Source organism: Dendrobates tinctorius, unplaced genomic scaffold, assembly GCF_039654945.1.
Source record: "Dendrobates tinctorius isolate UK_male_01 unplaced genomic scaffold, ASM3965494v1 ptg000003l, whole genome shotgun sequence".
Classification (NCBI taxonomy): domain Eukaryota; kingdom Metazoa; phylum Chordata; class Amphibia; order Anura; family Dendrobatidae; genus Dendrobates; species Dendrobates tinctorius.
Window position 1 is genome coordinate 94,266,450 of NW_027361671.1, and position 18,551 is coordinate 94,285,000.

At 44.2% G+C, this 18,551-nt stretch overlaps 1 protein-coding gene across 3 annotated transcripts in view; it reads right to left on the reverse strand.

Moving 5' to 3' along the window:
* RNFT2 (ring finger protein, transmembrane 2) overlaps positions 1–18,551 on the reverse strand; it is a 167,791-nt gene that overhangs the window by 11,740 nt on the left and 137,500 nt on the right. For all 3 annotated transcript variants that reach the window (XM_073561582.1, XM_073561704.1, XM_073561650.1), the window contains exons 7-8: positions 10,522–10,671; positions 4,779–4,844 (exon numbers count right to left, since the gene is read on the reverse strand). In XM_073561582.1, coding sequence (XP_073417683.1) covers positions 4,779–4,844; positions 10,522–10,671 — 216 coding nt within the window. The remainder of the gene's footprint in view (positions 1–4,778; positions 4,845–10,521; positions 10,672–18,551) is intronic.

The window sequence follows — 18,551 nt, forward strand, 5'->3', positions numbered from 1 at the left end:
GTCTAATTTTTCCCAGAAAAAAATCTCCCACTGACGTACGGGAGATCCGTAAGAGGCTTGTTTGAAGGCGCGTCCGCTTCCCATTCTCACAGCCAGAGGATACGTCTGATTGTAATTACATTCGTGTAATGATGTATAGTAGGTTTCTATGAAGACAGTGGCTAGATGATAGAGTCACAGACACAGGTATACGTGAAAGTAGTTTGTATTAAACAAGCAGCACAGAACAGCACAGGTGCTGGCGGAGCCAGACAATGACAGCAGTGGTAACAGCAGCAGAACTCAGTCCAGTAGATAGCAAGTTGCACACCAGCACTATGTAGATGTAAGCAGACACAGTCTTAAGAATGCAGGCAAGGACAGTCACTTAGCCCTCTCCCTTGCGGGAGGGGAATCTTCGAGCACAGTGCAGTGGCAGAGAAAGTCACTAGGTAATTGATACTGAATGTGTAAAGGTAGCAGGGATAAGTCTCTCAGGTGAAACGCACACAGCAGTCAAGATCTTCAGCGCATACCGTGAGTGCTGTAGGAGCGGTGAGCGGTGGAGGCAGGGCTGGAAGGAGCCTTCAGGCAGACACCGTCAGAAGGTCCAGGCGGCGGCGGTTAGGCAGCAGGTAATCCAGGTGGATTCAGAAGGAAGGAAGGAGGTAGCACAGCGTGCAACTCCCAGCTAGCAGATCAGGTACAGGACGAGATATACAAGCAAGGTAGTCACGTCCAGGAAAGCTATTTAAACCCGGCGGGCGGGACCAACAGGCGGTGATGTCACAGGAACCAGTATGGCCGAATGAAGCCAGGCTTAAGGGCAACAGTAAGGGCAAAGTCCGGAACACAGCAGAATAGGAACGATGCTTACAATTCGCTGCTATACCTGCTACGCCTCTTGCAGAATCAAAAGCTGCAAGGCGTATGTAATCTGCCACCACCGCTAGCTGAACTAGTTGATCGAACATCTGAGGAAGCAGACTTTTGGAGGCTCTCCTGCAAACTTTTGGCCCATTCCAGAATGGCCGTGGCTGCCCACGTTGAGGTGAACGCGGGAGCCAGGGAGGCTCCTGCAGCCTCAAAAATTGAACGAGCCATGCGCTCAACCTGCCAATCTGCTGTATCCTTCAGGGTTGAGCTATCTGGCAGTGAGAGGAGAGACTGTGCTGCAAGCTTAGAGATAGGGGGATCGATTTCCGGTGGATCTGTCCACTTCTTGGTCTTTTTGAGAAAAAAGTGTATCTAGCCCTTTTTTACGGTTTTATTTACGGTTGGCGAATTCTTTGGCAGGCTGCGAAAAATGCTTATCAAGGATGTCCTGAAAGCTTGGGTGATCAGAAAAAAACTTTAGGGACTTCAGGGACCCCTCAAAACAGATCTTATGTTTTGGGGGTTCTTGGGGAGCATCGGATAAAACCAGCACCCGATGAATAGAAGTGATAATGTCCTCAACTAGCGCTGTATTGCTAGGAGGACAAGGAGCCTGAGACTCCTATGTTTCCTTTTCTGATTCGGAGTCACAGATGCCCTCTGAATCCTGCGCATCGCTGTGGCGTTGCCTGGAGGGAGATCTGGACCGCCGCTTTTCCATGCCCGAAGATCTCTGTGGAGATCTGCTGCGCCCGTCTCTGGAACTAGACGGTCTAGGAGACCTAGAATTACGGTGTCTCTGCCTAGAGCGGGACGACCGTGAGCCATGGGAGGACATAGCTGAACGTGACCTATGGGGCCGTTCACTACTAGCATTGCCAGGGACTGCCTGTCCGCTTATAGCTGGGATATGACCCTGCATAGCCTGAAGCAATGTGGAAGTCAGCGTATCTATGGACTGTGACATAGATGCGGCCCATACCGGCATGTCAGTGGAGTTGAAACAGTGACAGGAGCCTCTTGGGGCACTGACCCAGCATTTTGGGAACAACTCTAGCAGTACGGTGCATGTTGCCACTGGGAAGATTTGCTTTGCAGGCTGAACAGACTGCGTAACAGCAGATAAACCTGTTTTTTTTTTTTTGTATTTTTTTTCCTTCCCTTCTTTCGGACTTTGAGACCGACATAGTGCACTGAGTGCCGGCAGGTTATTCTGACCAAAAACCTTACAGGGGTGGCTATGCAGAGTAGCGCTATAGGGAACCTATAGGGAGTCTGCGTCCACAGCAGGATAATATTCTGCTGTGCCTTACCCCACCGGTGTGCTCCTAGATCCGGCGCCAGCAGAAAAACTTCGGTTCTGCGCCCCCTGGAGACTGTGCAGCGTTCTTGAGTGATATAGCAGCGCTGCTGTCTTCCCTGAGGTAAAGAGGTGGGAGGGAGGAGGGGCGGAGAGCAGAAAAAGGGCGCGCAGCCAGGCAAAACCGCGCCTTCCTGGCTCGATCCGCCCCCTGTATGACGCTGTGCAGCGTCATTATCATCATCCAGGGGGGCAGGCCGGGGGTGGTAACAAGGGCGGCGGCTTCGGCTTAGGCCGAAGCCGCGGTCTAAAGTACAAAATCCTGCCCGGGAAGGGCTCCAGAGCGGCGCGGTAGTCCGGAGGGGGGCAGAAAACGAACCAAAACCCCCCCGGATGAGTGCCATATCGCCCGGACGCCCCTATATATGCAGCGCAGCCCTGTGAAGGGTCTTTTTACCCCTTTAGAGGGCTGACGCTGCCGCAGGGACAGAAATCCCTGCATACTGTGGCCCAAATATGACAGCCCCCGGCCCCATAGCAGACCACAGCAGTGCTGGGGCTACAATAAAGTTAGCGCTGCGAACGCAGCTCCTACCTGTGGCGTCTCAACCTAACATCCCTAGAGGGGGTTAGGGAGGGCGCTTCACCGCCATCAGGAGGAATTCTTCCTCACCTCAGCCTCAACCCAAAAGGCCCAGGGCCTGGGGAAGGAGGGGGGTTCTCGACCTCGAACCATGCGCCCGAAGGGCTGGGGAGGGAGCGACATGGGGAAGAGCCATCTCTACCTCAACCGGGTACCGCTAAAAAGAGGACCGAGGAGGGAGCCATGCCGGGAGTCTCAGAGAGACCCTCTTTTCTTCATCTGTGTCAAGAAGAATCTTCTTATGGTGTGCCTCCTTGCGACACTAAGCAAAAACTGGGGTAAGGCGGATGCCGCCCAGGGGTGTATGCTGTGGAGGAGGAGCCAGAGCCAAATCTTTTTCAGATTAAGCATAGTGTCGCCTCCTAGTGGACGGAAAGCATAACACCCAAGGTCTTGTGTCCCCCAATGAGGCGACAGAGTAAAGTGCTTGTTATTTCAGGTCTGGCAACCACCATGACAAGAACCTTTACATTTAAGGGTTTTTTTTTTTTGGCGTTTATTAAAATGAAGCAGTGGGATTGGATGCTTATAAAAGAAACAAAGAAGTCATACTTGCCTTCAGGATCCGCACTACAATCATCTCCGCTGGACCGGAAGAGATTAGGTCCTGACCATCAGATACTTTACCGTACAGCGAATCACTGGCCTCAGCTGTAAGGGACTGGTGGTCATGATGTCATCTCTTCCGGTCTGGCAGAGGCTGTCACGGCGGCAGCATTGGAGCAGAGACTTGGGGAGTCTTCTTTCTTTCTGTAATTTCCTTTCTCACAGCTTAATTTTAATAAAGAGAGTAAAACCCCTTTAATTAAATCTAGAAAGTGCAAGAGGAAATGTAATTTCAGTAGCTAAATGATTTCTTAAAGGAAGCACCTCCTGATTGGTAAGGGTCCATTTACCAGATCCCTCGTGATCTTCCCGGAGAGCCACCATGTAAGAAACAGCAGAACAGTGTTTTTCTCTTGAATGAAGAGTTTTGCAATAACATTTGTCTTTTTACCCAAAAAACAGGTTTCTGCCATTCAGCGAAGCCACGAGAAGTCACAGATATCAGACTCGTATACTTAGGCTGCCTGAATGTCACTTTGGAGTCATTTATTAATTCATATTGGACAATTACAGATGCCCCAATCAAAATGGAGTTTATGGAGGCTTTTAAGATGGTGTCATTTCATTTTTTGTGCCACTTTACGGTTTATGTTAATACAGAAATGAGACCTGCACAAAGTATTGAACAACTTTGCATTATGGATCTTGTATCATAACCGTCATCCCAATTCTGCAGGCTTCTAGCCCCAGATAAGGCAGCACTCCGTGTGGTCCCAGGATGTATTTTATTTGAGGCCACTGCACTACAGGCCTAAAACTATACCGGCCGTTAAACTGCTGCTTCCCATAAAAACCAGCAGACTAATGAATGCAGCTCTGAAGCATAATACAGACTTATTAGGGCATCTTCCACTGGAATTCCATATGACCCAATGCCCTACATTTTACCAGAGCATTGATCCAGTAGCAGGATCTTATACATTTCTACAAACCGTGTAAATCAAAAAGTCATAAGGAGATAAGACAGCAGAATGGGGGAGTAATGATGTCCAAGGCCAAAACTTAAAATGTTATAGTTCCCTTGAAGAAGCACACCCAATATTTTTTTTTTATTGGATAAACCTATCAAAATGTGTCTGTGGTGTAGTGTGAGTTAATATACTGACCTACAGTCGTCTTTTCCGGTTTCCAGCGCCTCTGGGTCCTCTTCTGACTTACGTGTTGGCTATTCCACCTTGCCGGCCCACGCTGAGCTTTATTGTGAGCTGGAAGTCACGATGTAAGTCAATGAGAACTGGACCGGCGCTGGAAATGGGGGAATACAGTAATGGGCGAGTATATTAAATACACTACACATGCATTTACATAGCTGCTAAATAAAATATCGGGAGTGCTTCTTTAAATTTAATCCTGCAACTTTAAACAACACATTACCTGGGGATGACAAAGAACTCTTAGGGCTTTCCTTAATCCTCCAATACGACCGCAAATGTCAAAAGACTAGAAGAGAAAAAGATATTAAAGAATATTGATAAGCATCATTGTATATTATCATATTACAGTAAATATGGTTTAATGGTAAATCTAAATATAAAAGGTCGTAAATTGATTTTCCCGAAGTCTACAGCCATCCCGTAATGAACCCATAGCAGGGCCGTTGTGCTGTGCGGTAGCTATGTGCAATCTTTCAGTTTTAACCTCAGGTGTACACATTCTGTATTATCATTATACATGAGAGAGAAAGGATTAAAGTGTGATATGCATTTTTTTTTTAAATGAGTTACATTATTATATTTTCCCAATATTCTATAGCTAAGGCTGGTTTCACATTTGCGTTTTTTAGCGCTGGAAAAAAACGCACACCTGCGCATGCGTTTTTTCCCCTATATTTAACATGGGTGCGCATACCTGCGCGCTGGTAAGCGCATGTATGCGATTTTCATGCGCTGCGTTTTTTTGGGGTGTGCGTTGGGATTTTCCAGACGCAGCATGTTGCATTTTTTGGCCCTGCAAAAAAGCGCATGCGCACATATGCGCACGTTTTGCGCTAAAAATGGCCATTATAGCCTATGGATGCGCATATGTGCGCACTGGCATGCTCATGTATGCGTTTTTTTGCATATGCGTTTTTTTTTTTAAACCATGGAATTTAGGGGTTTGGGTTAGAGTTAGGGTTAGTTAAGGGGGTTTAGGGTTAGGGTTATGGTCAGGGTCAGGGTTAGGGTTGGGGTTTGGGTCAGGGTTAGGGTTAAGTATGGTTTTGTTAAGGATTAGGGTCATGGTTAGGGTCAGGATTAGGGTTAAGTATGGTTTTGTTAAGGGTTAGGGTCAGGGTTAGGGTTAGGGTCAGGGTTAGGGTCAGGATTAGGGTTAAGTATGGTTTTGTTAAGGATTAGGGTCATGGTTAGGGTCAGGATTAGGGTTAAGTATGGTTTTGTTAAGGGTTAGGGTCAGGGTTAGGGTCAGGATTAGGGTTAAGTATGGTTTTGTTAAGGATTAGGGTCAGGGTTAGGGTCAGGATTAGGGTTAGTATGGTTTTGTTAAGGGTTAGGGTCAGGGTTAGGGTTAGGGTCAGGGTTAGGGTCAGGATTAGGGTTAAGTATGGTTTGGTTAAGGGTTAGGGTCAGGGTTAGGGTTAGGGTCAGGGTTAGGGTTAAGTATGGTTTTGTTAAGGGTTAGGGTCAGGGTTAGGGTCAGGGTTAGGGTCAGGGTTAGGGTTAGGGTTAGTTAGGGTTTAGGGTTTGGGTTAGGGTTAAGTATGATTTGGTTAAGGGTTAGGGTCAGGGTTAGGGTTAGGGTTAGGGTCAGGGTTAGGGTTAGGGTTAGTAAAGTCATGGTTTGGGTAGTGTGAGGGGCCACCTAAAAATGTTGGAAAAAAAACGCAAACGCGGTAAAAACGCGCTAAAAACGCATACAAACGCATAAAAACGCTGCGTTTTTTTCATGCATGCTCATAAAAATGCTTGAAAAAAACGCAGCAGTTGTATGCTTATGTATGCGTTTTTTCAATGCGTTTTTTTGCGGGAAAAACGCGCTGCAAAAAAAAGCAAGTGTGAAACTAGCCTAAACCTAACGCCCCCATACACATTAGACTAAAGTCAGCTGAACCCACCGATTTCAGCGGATCGACAGTCTAATGTGTATAGGGCTTCCCAATTCAGCTGAAAAACAATGTCGGGCAGAGAAGGGCCTGGCCTGCTGCCGATTCCTTTGTTCTCCCTGGAAATAAGCTGCTGCCCAATGCTCTCTTATGCAGGACACAGGCGCTCTCGGGCACACCGACTGTTCCTGTGTATGGAGGTGTTGGGGGACATCGCTGTCAGCTGATTGATTGTTTGGGTGACCGTTATGTAATGAATATAAGGGCCTCTAAAGAGAACCTGTCATTAGACTGAGACTGCCTGAACCACGGACAGCAGGAATCAGAGCATAGGCTGCACTATTGCAGCCAGGTGAGTTTTACTTTGAAACACTTTGGCATTTCACATAAAACAGTTTGAAAAACCAACCAGGGACTATAAGGAGAGACCCCATTAGTCCTACGCAGCCCCTGGCTGTGTACAGACATAGGGAGGGACCTGAACCTACAGCGACCATGAAGGAGCAGACGATTATATGTAAAATATAACATTTTATTAATAGATAATTGGAGATTTAATAACCAAGACAAAACAGCATACCTATTGGGGAGATAAAAACACTACACGTTGGGGGACACAGATACAGAAAAGATACCTATATAGCCAAAGAGCCCACCATATATGAGGATAACAGTATGGGGTCCACACAGCAGATGACCATAAGTCAATGAATCTATATCTCTAGATCACAAAATATTAAATTCAAAAGACCTACATTGTGGAATAACATGGTGGAAGAAAATCTAATCATCATAAGGTTGAATATACCCCTAAACTAATGACTATTAGTCAGCATTGCCTCTATGGTCACACAGGTAAACTATGGAAGGGGTACTCGAAATTACTGACAAAATATGTTGCTTGTCACCAGACTAACAGAGAATAGCTATAAATATAGTGTAATAAGTAATCAATTTGATTATCTGTTACCTGTAGCCATGATAGGGGAAGGTAATGGGCTGTAATGCACCTCAACACGCATTTCACCGCTGCCTGTGGTTTTGTCAGGAGGTCCGCAGGCAGTGGTGAACCGCACGGTAAGGTGCATCTCCCTAACAGGTTTGCTATTTTGTCTTGGTTATTAAATGTCCAATTATCTATTAATAAAATGTGTTATATTTTACATACATGATCGTCTGCTCCTGTTAAATATCTATTACCTGTAGCCATAATAGGGGAAGGTAATGGGCTGTAATGCACCTCAACACGCATCTCACCACCACCTGTGGTTTTGTCAGGAGGTCCGCAGGCGGCGGTGAATCGCACGTCGAGGTGCATCTCCAAAATAGGTTTGCCTTTTTGTCTTGGTTATTAGATGTCCAATTCTCTATTAATAAAATGTATTATATTTTACATACATGATCGTCTGCTCCTTCATGGTCACTGGAGGTTCATGTCTTTATTGTGAAGGGATCTTCATTTAATATTGTGAGGAAAAATATTTGGCTTCATAGGGAGGAACCTGCGAGATCCGGGGAGTGGGGTGAGGATACGCTGTCAGGGGGACTGCATTGATCTGGTCAGCTGAGTCACACAGACCCTGGCGGGCTAATGCTTACTCTGAATCATCACAGCGTGTCAGAGAACAATACACGTGGCTGAAATAGCGCTGCCAGTATCTGATTCATGTTGACCGTGGTTCAGGGAGCATGAATCTGACAGGTTCCCTTTAAATAGCCAATGACCTCAAGAAAGTCCTTAAAGCGGTTTCTTTTTGGATTTATAGATTTGTAATACGGTTGGTACCAGCATACATGGAAGGATACCACAGTAATACAACATCTGACGGAGGATGGCGCGATTATATTCTATATAAATCAGACAGAAAGAAAAGCTCCTTATTAGTGATGCGTGAATATGCTCGGATAAGGTGTTATCCAAGCATGCTTGTGTGCTAACAGAGTATCTTCAGCGTGCTTGAAATATGTTCCGAGTCCCCGCAGCTGTTTGACAGCTGCAACACATGCATGGATTACCTGTTTGTTAGGCAATCCTTGCATGTGTTGCAGCTGCCTAACAGTCGCAAGGCATGCAGCTATGGGGATTCGAACATATTATTTGAGCACGCCGAAATCACTCATTAGCACCCGAGCATGCTCGTATAACACCTTATCCGAGCATGTTCACTCATCACTACTCATTATGTCTCCACAGGGAAAAAAGCAGCATAAATAGGTATAACCTGGAGATTGTAAAAAGCTGTAATACACTAGTGTGTGCGAGTCCTCTGAGGGCTAAAAGTAACCATGCCAGCAATAAAGTACATAAAGTGTAAGAATTCTGTACATTAAATACACATTACAGTAGGACAAGTATGGAAAATCAGGAAATTATTGCCTCAGCAATATCAAGAGGGTCCCTGGCATGTAATCATTATACGTCTATCATCATGTGATGTATATCATTACAGTTGTGTAGCACAATACTGTTTATTCGGTAGTGATTCTCCCGTCAGTCAGAATGATGAAGGTGCCATGTCACTATTGCTAACTGCTCCATGACAGTAAAAGACTTACAGGAGCGTCTAAAGGCAAACTTGCTGACTGTTTCCCACAAAAATCAACAGAAATTTAATAAAGCATTAAACTGTAACAGAGGGTGTTACTCAGAATCGGGATAATTAGTGCAATGCATTTAAAAAGATACACTTTAAGTGGTTATACTGTATACTACTTTGTGATGAGTAAATAATGGGCCCAGATGGTTGGAGCAGAAAAAAATATCCAGGCCTCATTCTCCTGGGGTCCAATTTTGGTAGTAAATCAGCGCACAATGACATTAACAGAGACTGCTCCTTCTAGCTCCCTTAAATATGACCAATGCAGCCACTGGGTCCAACAGTCACCTTACATGGCTATACAGGTAGTACAAAGACATAGACCCACTAAGTTCAACCTTCCTTCACCAGTTATACAGTCACTATTGCTAGACTAATTATAACCCAGCCCTTTTTTAACCATTGTTATAGTATCTGCCCTTACTAAATCATGTGGTAGGGCATTTCTACAGTCTGACTGCTCTAACTGTAAAGAACCCTTTCCTATTAAGCTGCGGGAATCGGCTTTACTCCGCATGTAATGGGTGTACCCTGGCCCTTTGTAAGGTGCTTAACAAATCATGTGTAAGGTCTTCGTATTGACCAAATACACATCTATAAATATAAATGAGATCGCCTATGAGGCGTCTTTTCCAAGATAAAATCGCCCACCTTTTCCAATCTTTCACCATCTAGTTGCCCGCCTCTGAACTGACTAACTTCCCAATATCCCAATGTGGAGGCCAAAACATTATATCACATTGATACACTTTGCTGGAAGAGGAATCCAGGAGACTGGTGGGGACACCAATAGAGTATGAGTAGGATCCTTTTTTTTTTTTTTTTTTTTTTTTAACATCACCTTGGGTTTATTACTAACTTGTGTTAGCTAGTTTCACACTAGCGTTCTCGGGCGCAGCGCAGGGCCACCGCTTAGCTCTGCCCCCGGCCGCGCCCCCTCCGGTCAGCTCCTCCTAGGATCGCATGACGCTGCATGCGATCAGCGTACCCTATACTTAGCGTTGGGTACGCTGACCGTGCGCTGGTATGATTTTGCTGGCACTGCGTCCAGCACACAAAAATGCAACACACTGAAACCCAATGCTAAGTATAGGGTACGCTGATCGCATGCAGCGTCATGCGATCCTAGGAGGAGCTGACCGGAGGGGGCGCGGCCGGGGGCAGAGCTAAGCGGCGGCCCTGCGCTGCGCCCAAGAACGATAGTGTGAAACTAGCCTTACAGTAGTGAAAAAAACCCTTTGATGAAAATGAATTTGAAATGCAAGACATAAAAATAGGATACACTTTGACTAGATGTAACCCATCCACAACATTGGTGATAAGTTGCTGATCGCTAGGGTTTGACAACTACGACTCCCAAGTACAAACATAGGTTATCTCTTGTAGCATTTGTTTCCACTTTGAATCTACCCCCAATTAGTGGCCGTCCGAAGACTGGCACAGATACTGTCATTGCTGTGACGAGATATGTCCGACTCACCTTACACAAACTATACAGGATTATTAGGATGCTTCCTAAGAAATATGTGCTTGAAGGATCGTCACCGATGATGTATTTATACCACAGCTGTATGGGCACCAGGGAACGGACTAGTTGGCTCAGCTCTTCAATCAGCAGGTAAAACTTACCCTGTAGAGACACAGTTAAACACTTAATGCCAGAGAGACAAGACAGACTAACACGGAGGCTTTCATTACTTTATTGGAGATTGGGAACCTTTGGAGAATATATAACAAGGAATTGCAATGCTCAGTGGTCCAGGACAATTAATCTAAAGATTACAGAACATAATACATAGCACAGAAATGTAAAAAAACAAACACTACACATACAACTAGCCTAATCTTTACTAGATGTCTATGTAAAAAAAAACCTTAAATACCACGCCACATCATACTATTGTAACCCCATGTTGTACCATTTTTGTTTTCTTCTGATTGGACAATACCAAATACAAAGGATCTCTCGGCTGAATGCTGAAAAGCTTGACATGTTAAAAATATTGAAAAATACAATAGAATGATACCGTTTACTTATTCATGAGTGCCGTGACTCCATGGGTTTAGGTCCTAATACTGGCCTCTGGCTTGTGAACTAATGATGGCACCAATTACTGACGAGCATGTGTGCCTGGTACACATGCCGACATCAGCTCATTAAGATCTTAGGAAACTGGCACCAAAGGCACCTCAATCTCTCCAGTGCAGGGACATGTGCTATGGCACCGGGCAGTGTGCGGCATATACTGCTGTGCCGCAGATGAAGAGAGCGGAGAGTGTGCTACACTGATTAACGACTCAGACATGGATTAGAGCCTGCTCAGTTCTAGTATCCCCTGAGGTCTTTGTAAAAGGAGGAGTGTGTGTGTTTGTGACTGTGTTTAGAGGCTGAGGGAAGGAGCGAGGTGAGATCATACCGCATGTCTTGTATTTTACAGTCCCGCTGCTAGGAATAAGCCTCATTGCTCAGAGCTTTGGCATTCTTATGATCTCATACCCCTCCGGTGGGCTGTGAGCGAGCGAGCATCCTCATCCCCTTACAGCAGCTCGCTGACATCGCTTTCATTTACTTTTTACTCCATAGGTGTGAGAACAACAAGAATAGTCCCTGCCTATTTAGCCTTTACTGAATGCACACGCCAGCGGGTACCAACCATGGCACATCTATTAGAGGTTACCCATGAAGAAGTAAGTGCTGGCATCCAATGTCATTACATTTACCTGGAATTAGCAATATATTACCAGACTTGCTTTATTGTCAGCAGAGGTCTTTTACATTGGGACTCCTGCATATCAGACATTTATTATCCCCCGTAACAGTAGTCTGGTCATTACATATAACTGAAAAAGGACAAATTGTGTGTATATACAGTACAGACCAAAAGTTTGGACACACTTTCTCATTCAAAGAGTTTTCTTTATTTTCATGACTATGAAAATTGTAGATTTACTCTGAAAGCATCAAAACTATGAATTAACACATGTGGAATTATATAATTAACAAAAAAGTGTGAAACAACTGAAAATATGTCTTATATTCTAGGTTCTTCAAAGTAGCCACCTTTTACTTTGATTACTGCTTTGCACACTCTTGGCATTCTCTTGATGGGCTTTAAGAGGTATTCACCGGAAATGGTCTTCCAACAGTCTTGAAGGAGTTCCCAGAGATGCTTAGCACTTGTTGGCCCTTTTGCCTTCACTCTGCGGTCCAGCTCACCCCAAACCATCTCGATTGGGTTCAGGTCTGGTGACTGTGGAGGTCAGGTCATCTGGCGTAGCACCCCATCACTCTCCTTCTTGGCCAAATAGCCCTTACACAGCCTGGAGGTGTGTTTGGGGTCATTGTCCTGTTGAAAAATAAATGATGGTCCAACTAAACGCAAACCGGATGGAATAGCATGCCGCTGCAAGATGCTGTGGTAGCCATGCTGGTTCAGTATGCCTTCAATTTTGAATAAATCCCCAACAGTATCACCAGCAAAGCACTCCCACCATCACACCTCCTCCTCCATGCTTCATGGTTGGAACCAGGCATGTAGAGTCCATCCGTTCACCTTTTCTGCGTCGCACAAAGACACGGTGGTTGGAACCAAAGATCTCAAATTTGGAGTCATCAGACCAAAGCACAGATTTCCACTGGTCTAATGTCCATTCCTTGTGTTCTTTAGCCCAAACAAGTCTCTTCTGCTTGTTGCCTGTCCTTAGCAGTGGTTTCCTAGCAGCTATTTTACCATGAAGGCCTGCTGCACAAAGTCTCCTCTGAACAGTTGTTGTAGAGATGTGTCTGCTGCTAGAACTCTGTGTGGCATTGACCTGGTCTCTAATCTGAGCTGCTGTTAACCTGCGATTTCTGAGGCTGGTGACTCGGATGAACTTATCCTCCGCAGCAGAGGTGACTCGGTCTTCCTTTCCTTGGGCGGTCCTCATGTGAGCCAGTTTCTTTGTAGCGCTTGATGGTTTTTGCCACTGCACTTGGTAACACTTTCAAAGTTTTCCCAATTTTACGGACTGACTGACCTTCATTTCTTAAAGTAATGATGGCCACTCATTTTTCTTTACTTAGCTGCTTTTTTCTTGCCATAATACAAATTCTAACAGTCTATTCAGTAGGACTATCAGCTGTGTATCAACCAGACTTCTGCACAACACAACTGATGGTCCCAACCCCATTTATAAGGCAAGAAATCCCACTTATTAAACCTGACAGGGCACACCTGTGAAGTGAAAACCATTTCCGGTGACTACCTCTTGAAGCTCATCAAGAGAATGCCAAGAGTGTGCAAAGCAGTAATCAAAGCAAAAGTTGTTTCACACTTTTTTGTTAATTATATAATTCCACATGTGTAAATTCATAGTTTTGATGCCTTCAGAGTGAATCTACAATTTTCATAGTCATGAAAATAAACTCTTTGAATGAGAAGGTGTGTCCAAACTATTGGTCTGTACTGTATATACTGTATATTCTATTTATCTAATATATTTACACATACAGCATAATGAAAGTAAGTATTTGGTACAAGTTTTCCCTCCTACAAAGCATGGAGAGGTCTGTAATTTTTATCGTAGGTACACTTCAACTGTGATAGACAGAATCTTAAAATAAAAAACAGAAAGTCGTAAGATTTTTACATAAATAAATTGCATTTTATTTCATGAAATAAATATTTGATCACCTACCAACCAGCAGCATTGGAAGATTTTTAAGTCCTCTTTCTGTGCTATTTCAGTGTTAGGTACCTGTAAACGTGGAGACCTTTGGTGCAGGTTACGGGCTCACGTATTTTGGCCAAAATATCAGCTAATACTCCAAATTTTTTGTGTTTTTTTGCACTTTTTATTCAGGGTGCAGTTGGGCCCATTTGGTCTTGTAAACTGCAGTGTCTGTTCACATGGCATGCATTTTGATAGCGCTGGGCAGCCCGCCTGAGCTAATAGAAGCGTGTCACTACTAGGCTGGCCTGGATGCTGTGCATGGCCATAGTGTGAACAGCTCCGCATACAAGTGTTTTATTGTGCATTAACATACCAGGCAACCGCCCCCTCCATGTATTGGTAGGCTGTGAGCAGTTGTTTCATCGGTATTCTTGCACCTGTGTTGCCATGTCAATTATATGGGTCCACTGCATCCTGATAGTGCATTTGTCTGGAGGCCTGGACGGGTAAACCTTTTTGCTCTTTTGCTGTTTTCTATTATTGGAGGATTTTTAAGTCCTCTTTCTGTGCTATTTCACCTACCAACCAGCAAGAATTTTGGCTCTCACAGATGTTAGTTTTTTTATTTTATTTTTTTATTTTTAAGAAGCTCTCCTACTCTGCACTCATTACATAATACGAGAGCTGACACCCTGCAGAAACGGCCACGATCAGTGCTAGCTCTGATCGCAGATGTTAAGACTAGTGTTGAGCCTTCCGATACTGCAAATATCGGGTATCGGCCGATATTCGCTGTATCGGAATTCCGATACTGAGTACCGATATTTTTACAATATCGGATACCGGAATCGGAAGTTCCCATAATGCAATGAGCCAGTGTTGTGGCTGTGATTGGCTGCTGAAATGATGTCATCATGATGCGCGGTCGGTGCGGGCCTGCCGGGGGTTGTGTGTGTGTGCAGGCATTGTCCGATGGGACTACAAGTCCCAGCGGGCTATGCCTGCTACAATGACAGTAATTGACACATTAACCAATGATGGGACAGTAGTAGTCCCATCATCCGGCTAATGAGTTGAATGTAAAAAAAACCAAACATACATACTACATACATACTTCATATATACTACATTCATACAACATACATACTTACAACATACATACAACATACAATACATTCATACAATACATACATATAGACATACAGTACATATAACAGAGTACATACTCACCATCGCTTGTCACTTTGATCCCCGAAGCCAGTGTCATCTTTAAAAAATATTAAAATAACAAACAAGCAATATACTCCCTGATCCGCAGAAATCCACGAGTGTCCCACGACGATCTCCTGCAGTGCATCACTGAGAGGTTACTATAGTTCACTGGTCTCACTTTATGGCAAAAGCTGCGTGGGAACTTTCTCACACAGCAATGCCAAAAGTGAGACTAGGGACTATTTTTTTACAGTGGCGGAGGAATACAGTGCGGAAGGATACCTACCTCCCGTCATTGTATTCCTGGGGCCCCTAGAAAGCGGTCGCATCAGCTGAAGCTGCTGTTCTCCACGGGAGATCGTCATGGGACACTCATGGATTTCTGCGGATCAGGGAGTATATCGGTTGTTTGTTATTTTCATAATTTTTAAAGATGACACTGGCTTCTGGGATCAAAGTGACAAGTGATGGTGAGTATGTACTCTATGTTATATGTACTGTATGTCTATATGGATGTATTGTATGTAGTATGTAAGTAGCATGTATATTGAATGTATGTAACATGTTTTATGTATGTTGTATGTATGTAGTATGTATGTAGTATGAATGTAGTATGAATGTAGTATGTATGTATGTTGTATGAATGTAGTATGTATGTTGTATGTATGTTGTATGAATGTAGTATACAGTATATGTAGTATGTATGTTGTATGAATGTAGTATATACAGTGGGGAAAAAAAGTATTTAGTCAGTCAGCAATAGTGCAAGTTCCACCACTTAAAAAGATGAGAGGCGTCTGTAATTTACATCATAGGTAGACCTCAACTATGGGAGACAATCTGAGAAAAAAAAAATCCAGAAAATCACATTGTCTGTTTTTTTTTCATTTTATTTGCATATTATGGTGGAAAATAAGTATTTGGTCAGAAACAAAATTTCATCTCAATACTTTGTGATATATCCTCTGTTGGCAATGACAGAGGTCAAACGTTTTCTGTAAGTCTTCACAAGGTTGCCACACACTGTTGTTGGTATGTTGGCCCATTCCTCCATGCAGATCTCCTCTAGAGCAGTGATGTTTTTGGCTTTTCGCTTGGCAACACGGACTTTCAACTCCAAAGGTTTTCTATAGGGTTGAGATCTGGAGACTGGCTAGGCCACTCCAGGACCTTGAAATGCTTCTTACGAAGCCACTCCTTCGTTGCCCTGGCGGTGTGCTTTGGATCATTGTCATGTTGAAAGACCCAGCCACGTTTCATCTTCAATGCCCTTGCTGATGGAAGGAGGTTTGCACTCAAAATCTCACGATACATGGCCCCATTCATTCTTTCATGTACCCGGATCAGTCGTCCTGGCCCCTTTGCAGAGAAACAGCCCCAAAGCATGATGTTTCCACCACCATGCTTTACAGTAGGTATGGTGTTTGATGGATGCAACTCAGTATTCTTTTTCCTCCAAACACGACAAGTTGTGTTTCTACCAAACAGTTCCAGTTTGGTTTCATCAGACCATAGGACATTCTCCCAAAACTCCTCTGGATCATCCAAACGCTCTCTAGCAAACTTCAGACGGGCCCGGACATGTACAGGCTTAAGCAGTGGGACACGTCTGGCACTGCAGGATCTGAGTCCATGGTGGCGTAGTGTGTTACTTATGGTAGGCCTTGTTACATTGGTCCCAGCTCTCTGCAGTTCATTCACTAGGTCCCCCCGCATGGTTCTGGGATTTTTGCTCACCGTTCTTGTGATCATTCTGACCCCACGGGGTGGGATTTTGCGTGGAGCACCAGATCGAGGGAGATTATCAGTGGTCTTGTATGTCTTCCATTTTCTAATTATTGCTCCCACAGTTGATTTCTTCACTCCAAGCTGGTTGGCTATTGCAGATTCAGTCTTCCCAGCCTGGTGCAGGGCTACAATTTTGTTTCTGGTGTCCTTTGACAGCTCTTTGGTCTTCACCATAGTGGAGTTTGGAGTCAGACTGTTTGAGGGTGTGCACAGGTGTCTTTTTATACTGATAACAAGTTTAAACAGGTGCCATTACTACAGGTAATGAGTGGAGGAAAGAGGAGACTCTTAAAGAAGAAGTTACAGGTCGGTGAGAGCCAGAAATCTTGATTGCTTGTTTCTGACCAAATACTTATTTTCCACCATAATATGCAAATAAAATGAAAAAAAAACAGACAATGTGATTTTTTGGATTTTTTTTTCTCAGTTTGTCTCCCATAGTTGAGGTCTACGTATGATGTAAATTACAGACGCCTCTCATCTTTTTAAGTGGTGGAACTTGCACTATTGCTGACTGACTAAATACTTTTTTTCCCCACTGTATGTATATAGTATGTATGTATGTTGTATGAATGTAGTATATATGTATGTAGTATGTATGTATGTATGTTGTATGAATGTAGTATATATGTAGTATGTACGTTGTATGAATGCAGTATATATTCATATACATTGGCTACTGTCCCATCATTGGCTAATGTGTGAATCACTGTCATTGTAGCAGGTATCGCCCGATGGGACTTGTAGTCCCATCGGACGATGCCTGCACACACACACAACCGCCCGGCAGGCCCGCACAGACCCCGCCCACGCACACAGACACGCACAGTGTCCGCCCACGCACCGCCCACACTCTTACCCCCTCCCGAACTGGATGTGCAAGTAAAGAAAGGGTTTTTTTTAATTCCGATATTTCTGTCACATAGACTTGCATGGGGCTTCCGGTATCAGAATCGGCGATACCTGATACTTTTTGGGTATCGGTCCGATCCAATCCGATCCGATATTTCTCAATATCGGAAAGTATCGCTCAACACTAGTTAAGAACTCTGATTCCACTGACAATAGTGATAAGCATTGCAGAGGGAGTGTGCTCCCTGCCTGCTATCATCAGCAAAAAAACAATTCCTGAAATGCTGATTTTTGTTCATTCGGCAAAAAAAAAATCGGAATACAAAAAAATGTCATGTGCCCGTAAATGGTGCCAACACAATCGTCAACTCGTCCCGCAAAAAAGAAGCTGTCATGTGACTCTGTCAGCCAAAATATAGAAAAAGTCTATCTGCTTAAATATGGGGGTGCAAAGACTTGCTTTAGTTTGTGACAGCAGCCAAACATAAAAACATGATATAAATCTGGTATCACTGTAATCGCACCGACCCAAAGAATACAGTCACCTAATCACTTATACCGCACGAGGACTGGCATGAAAAATAAATAAAACCAATTCTTCACCTTATGTTGAATTGTTAATTCTACCTCCCCAAAGATCGCATTAAGGTTCAGCTCACATTTATCCTCCAGTCTGCGCTTACACTGGAGTATTCATGTAAAGCTCTAAAATTCATGATTAAGACGGAACCCCTGGCGGAAGATTACCTATAATGAGGCAGATGGAGGCACTGTGGACGCCATATGACCTGTGTTTTGGCGATATCAGGCTTTTTGGTGTGTATAAAAGCGTGGTGAACCACAGATTTGTGCACTTCTGAAAAGGACACCGTTGAACAGAGGCCAGACGGAGTCCAGAGTAACTCTGCTGCCTCATTATAGTGAATGGATCCATCATGGGTTTCATTTGTCAAGTCACTTGGGATTTAGATGGAAACCCCAAGTAGTAAGTAAGTGCTACGGTTA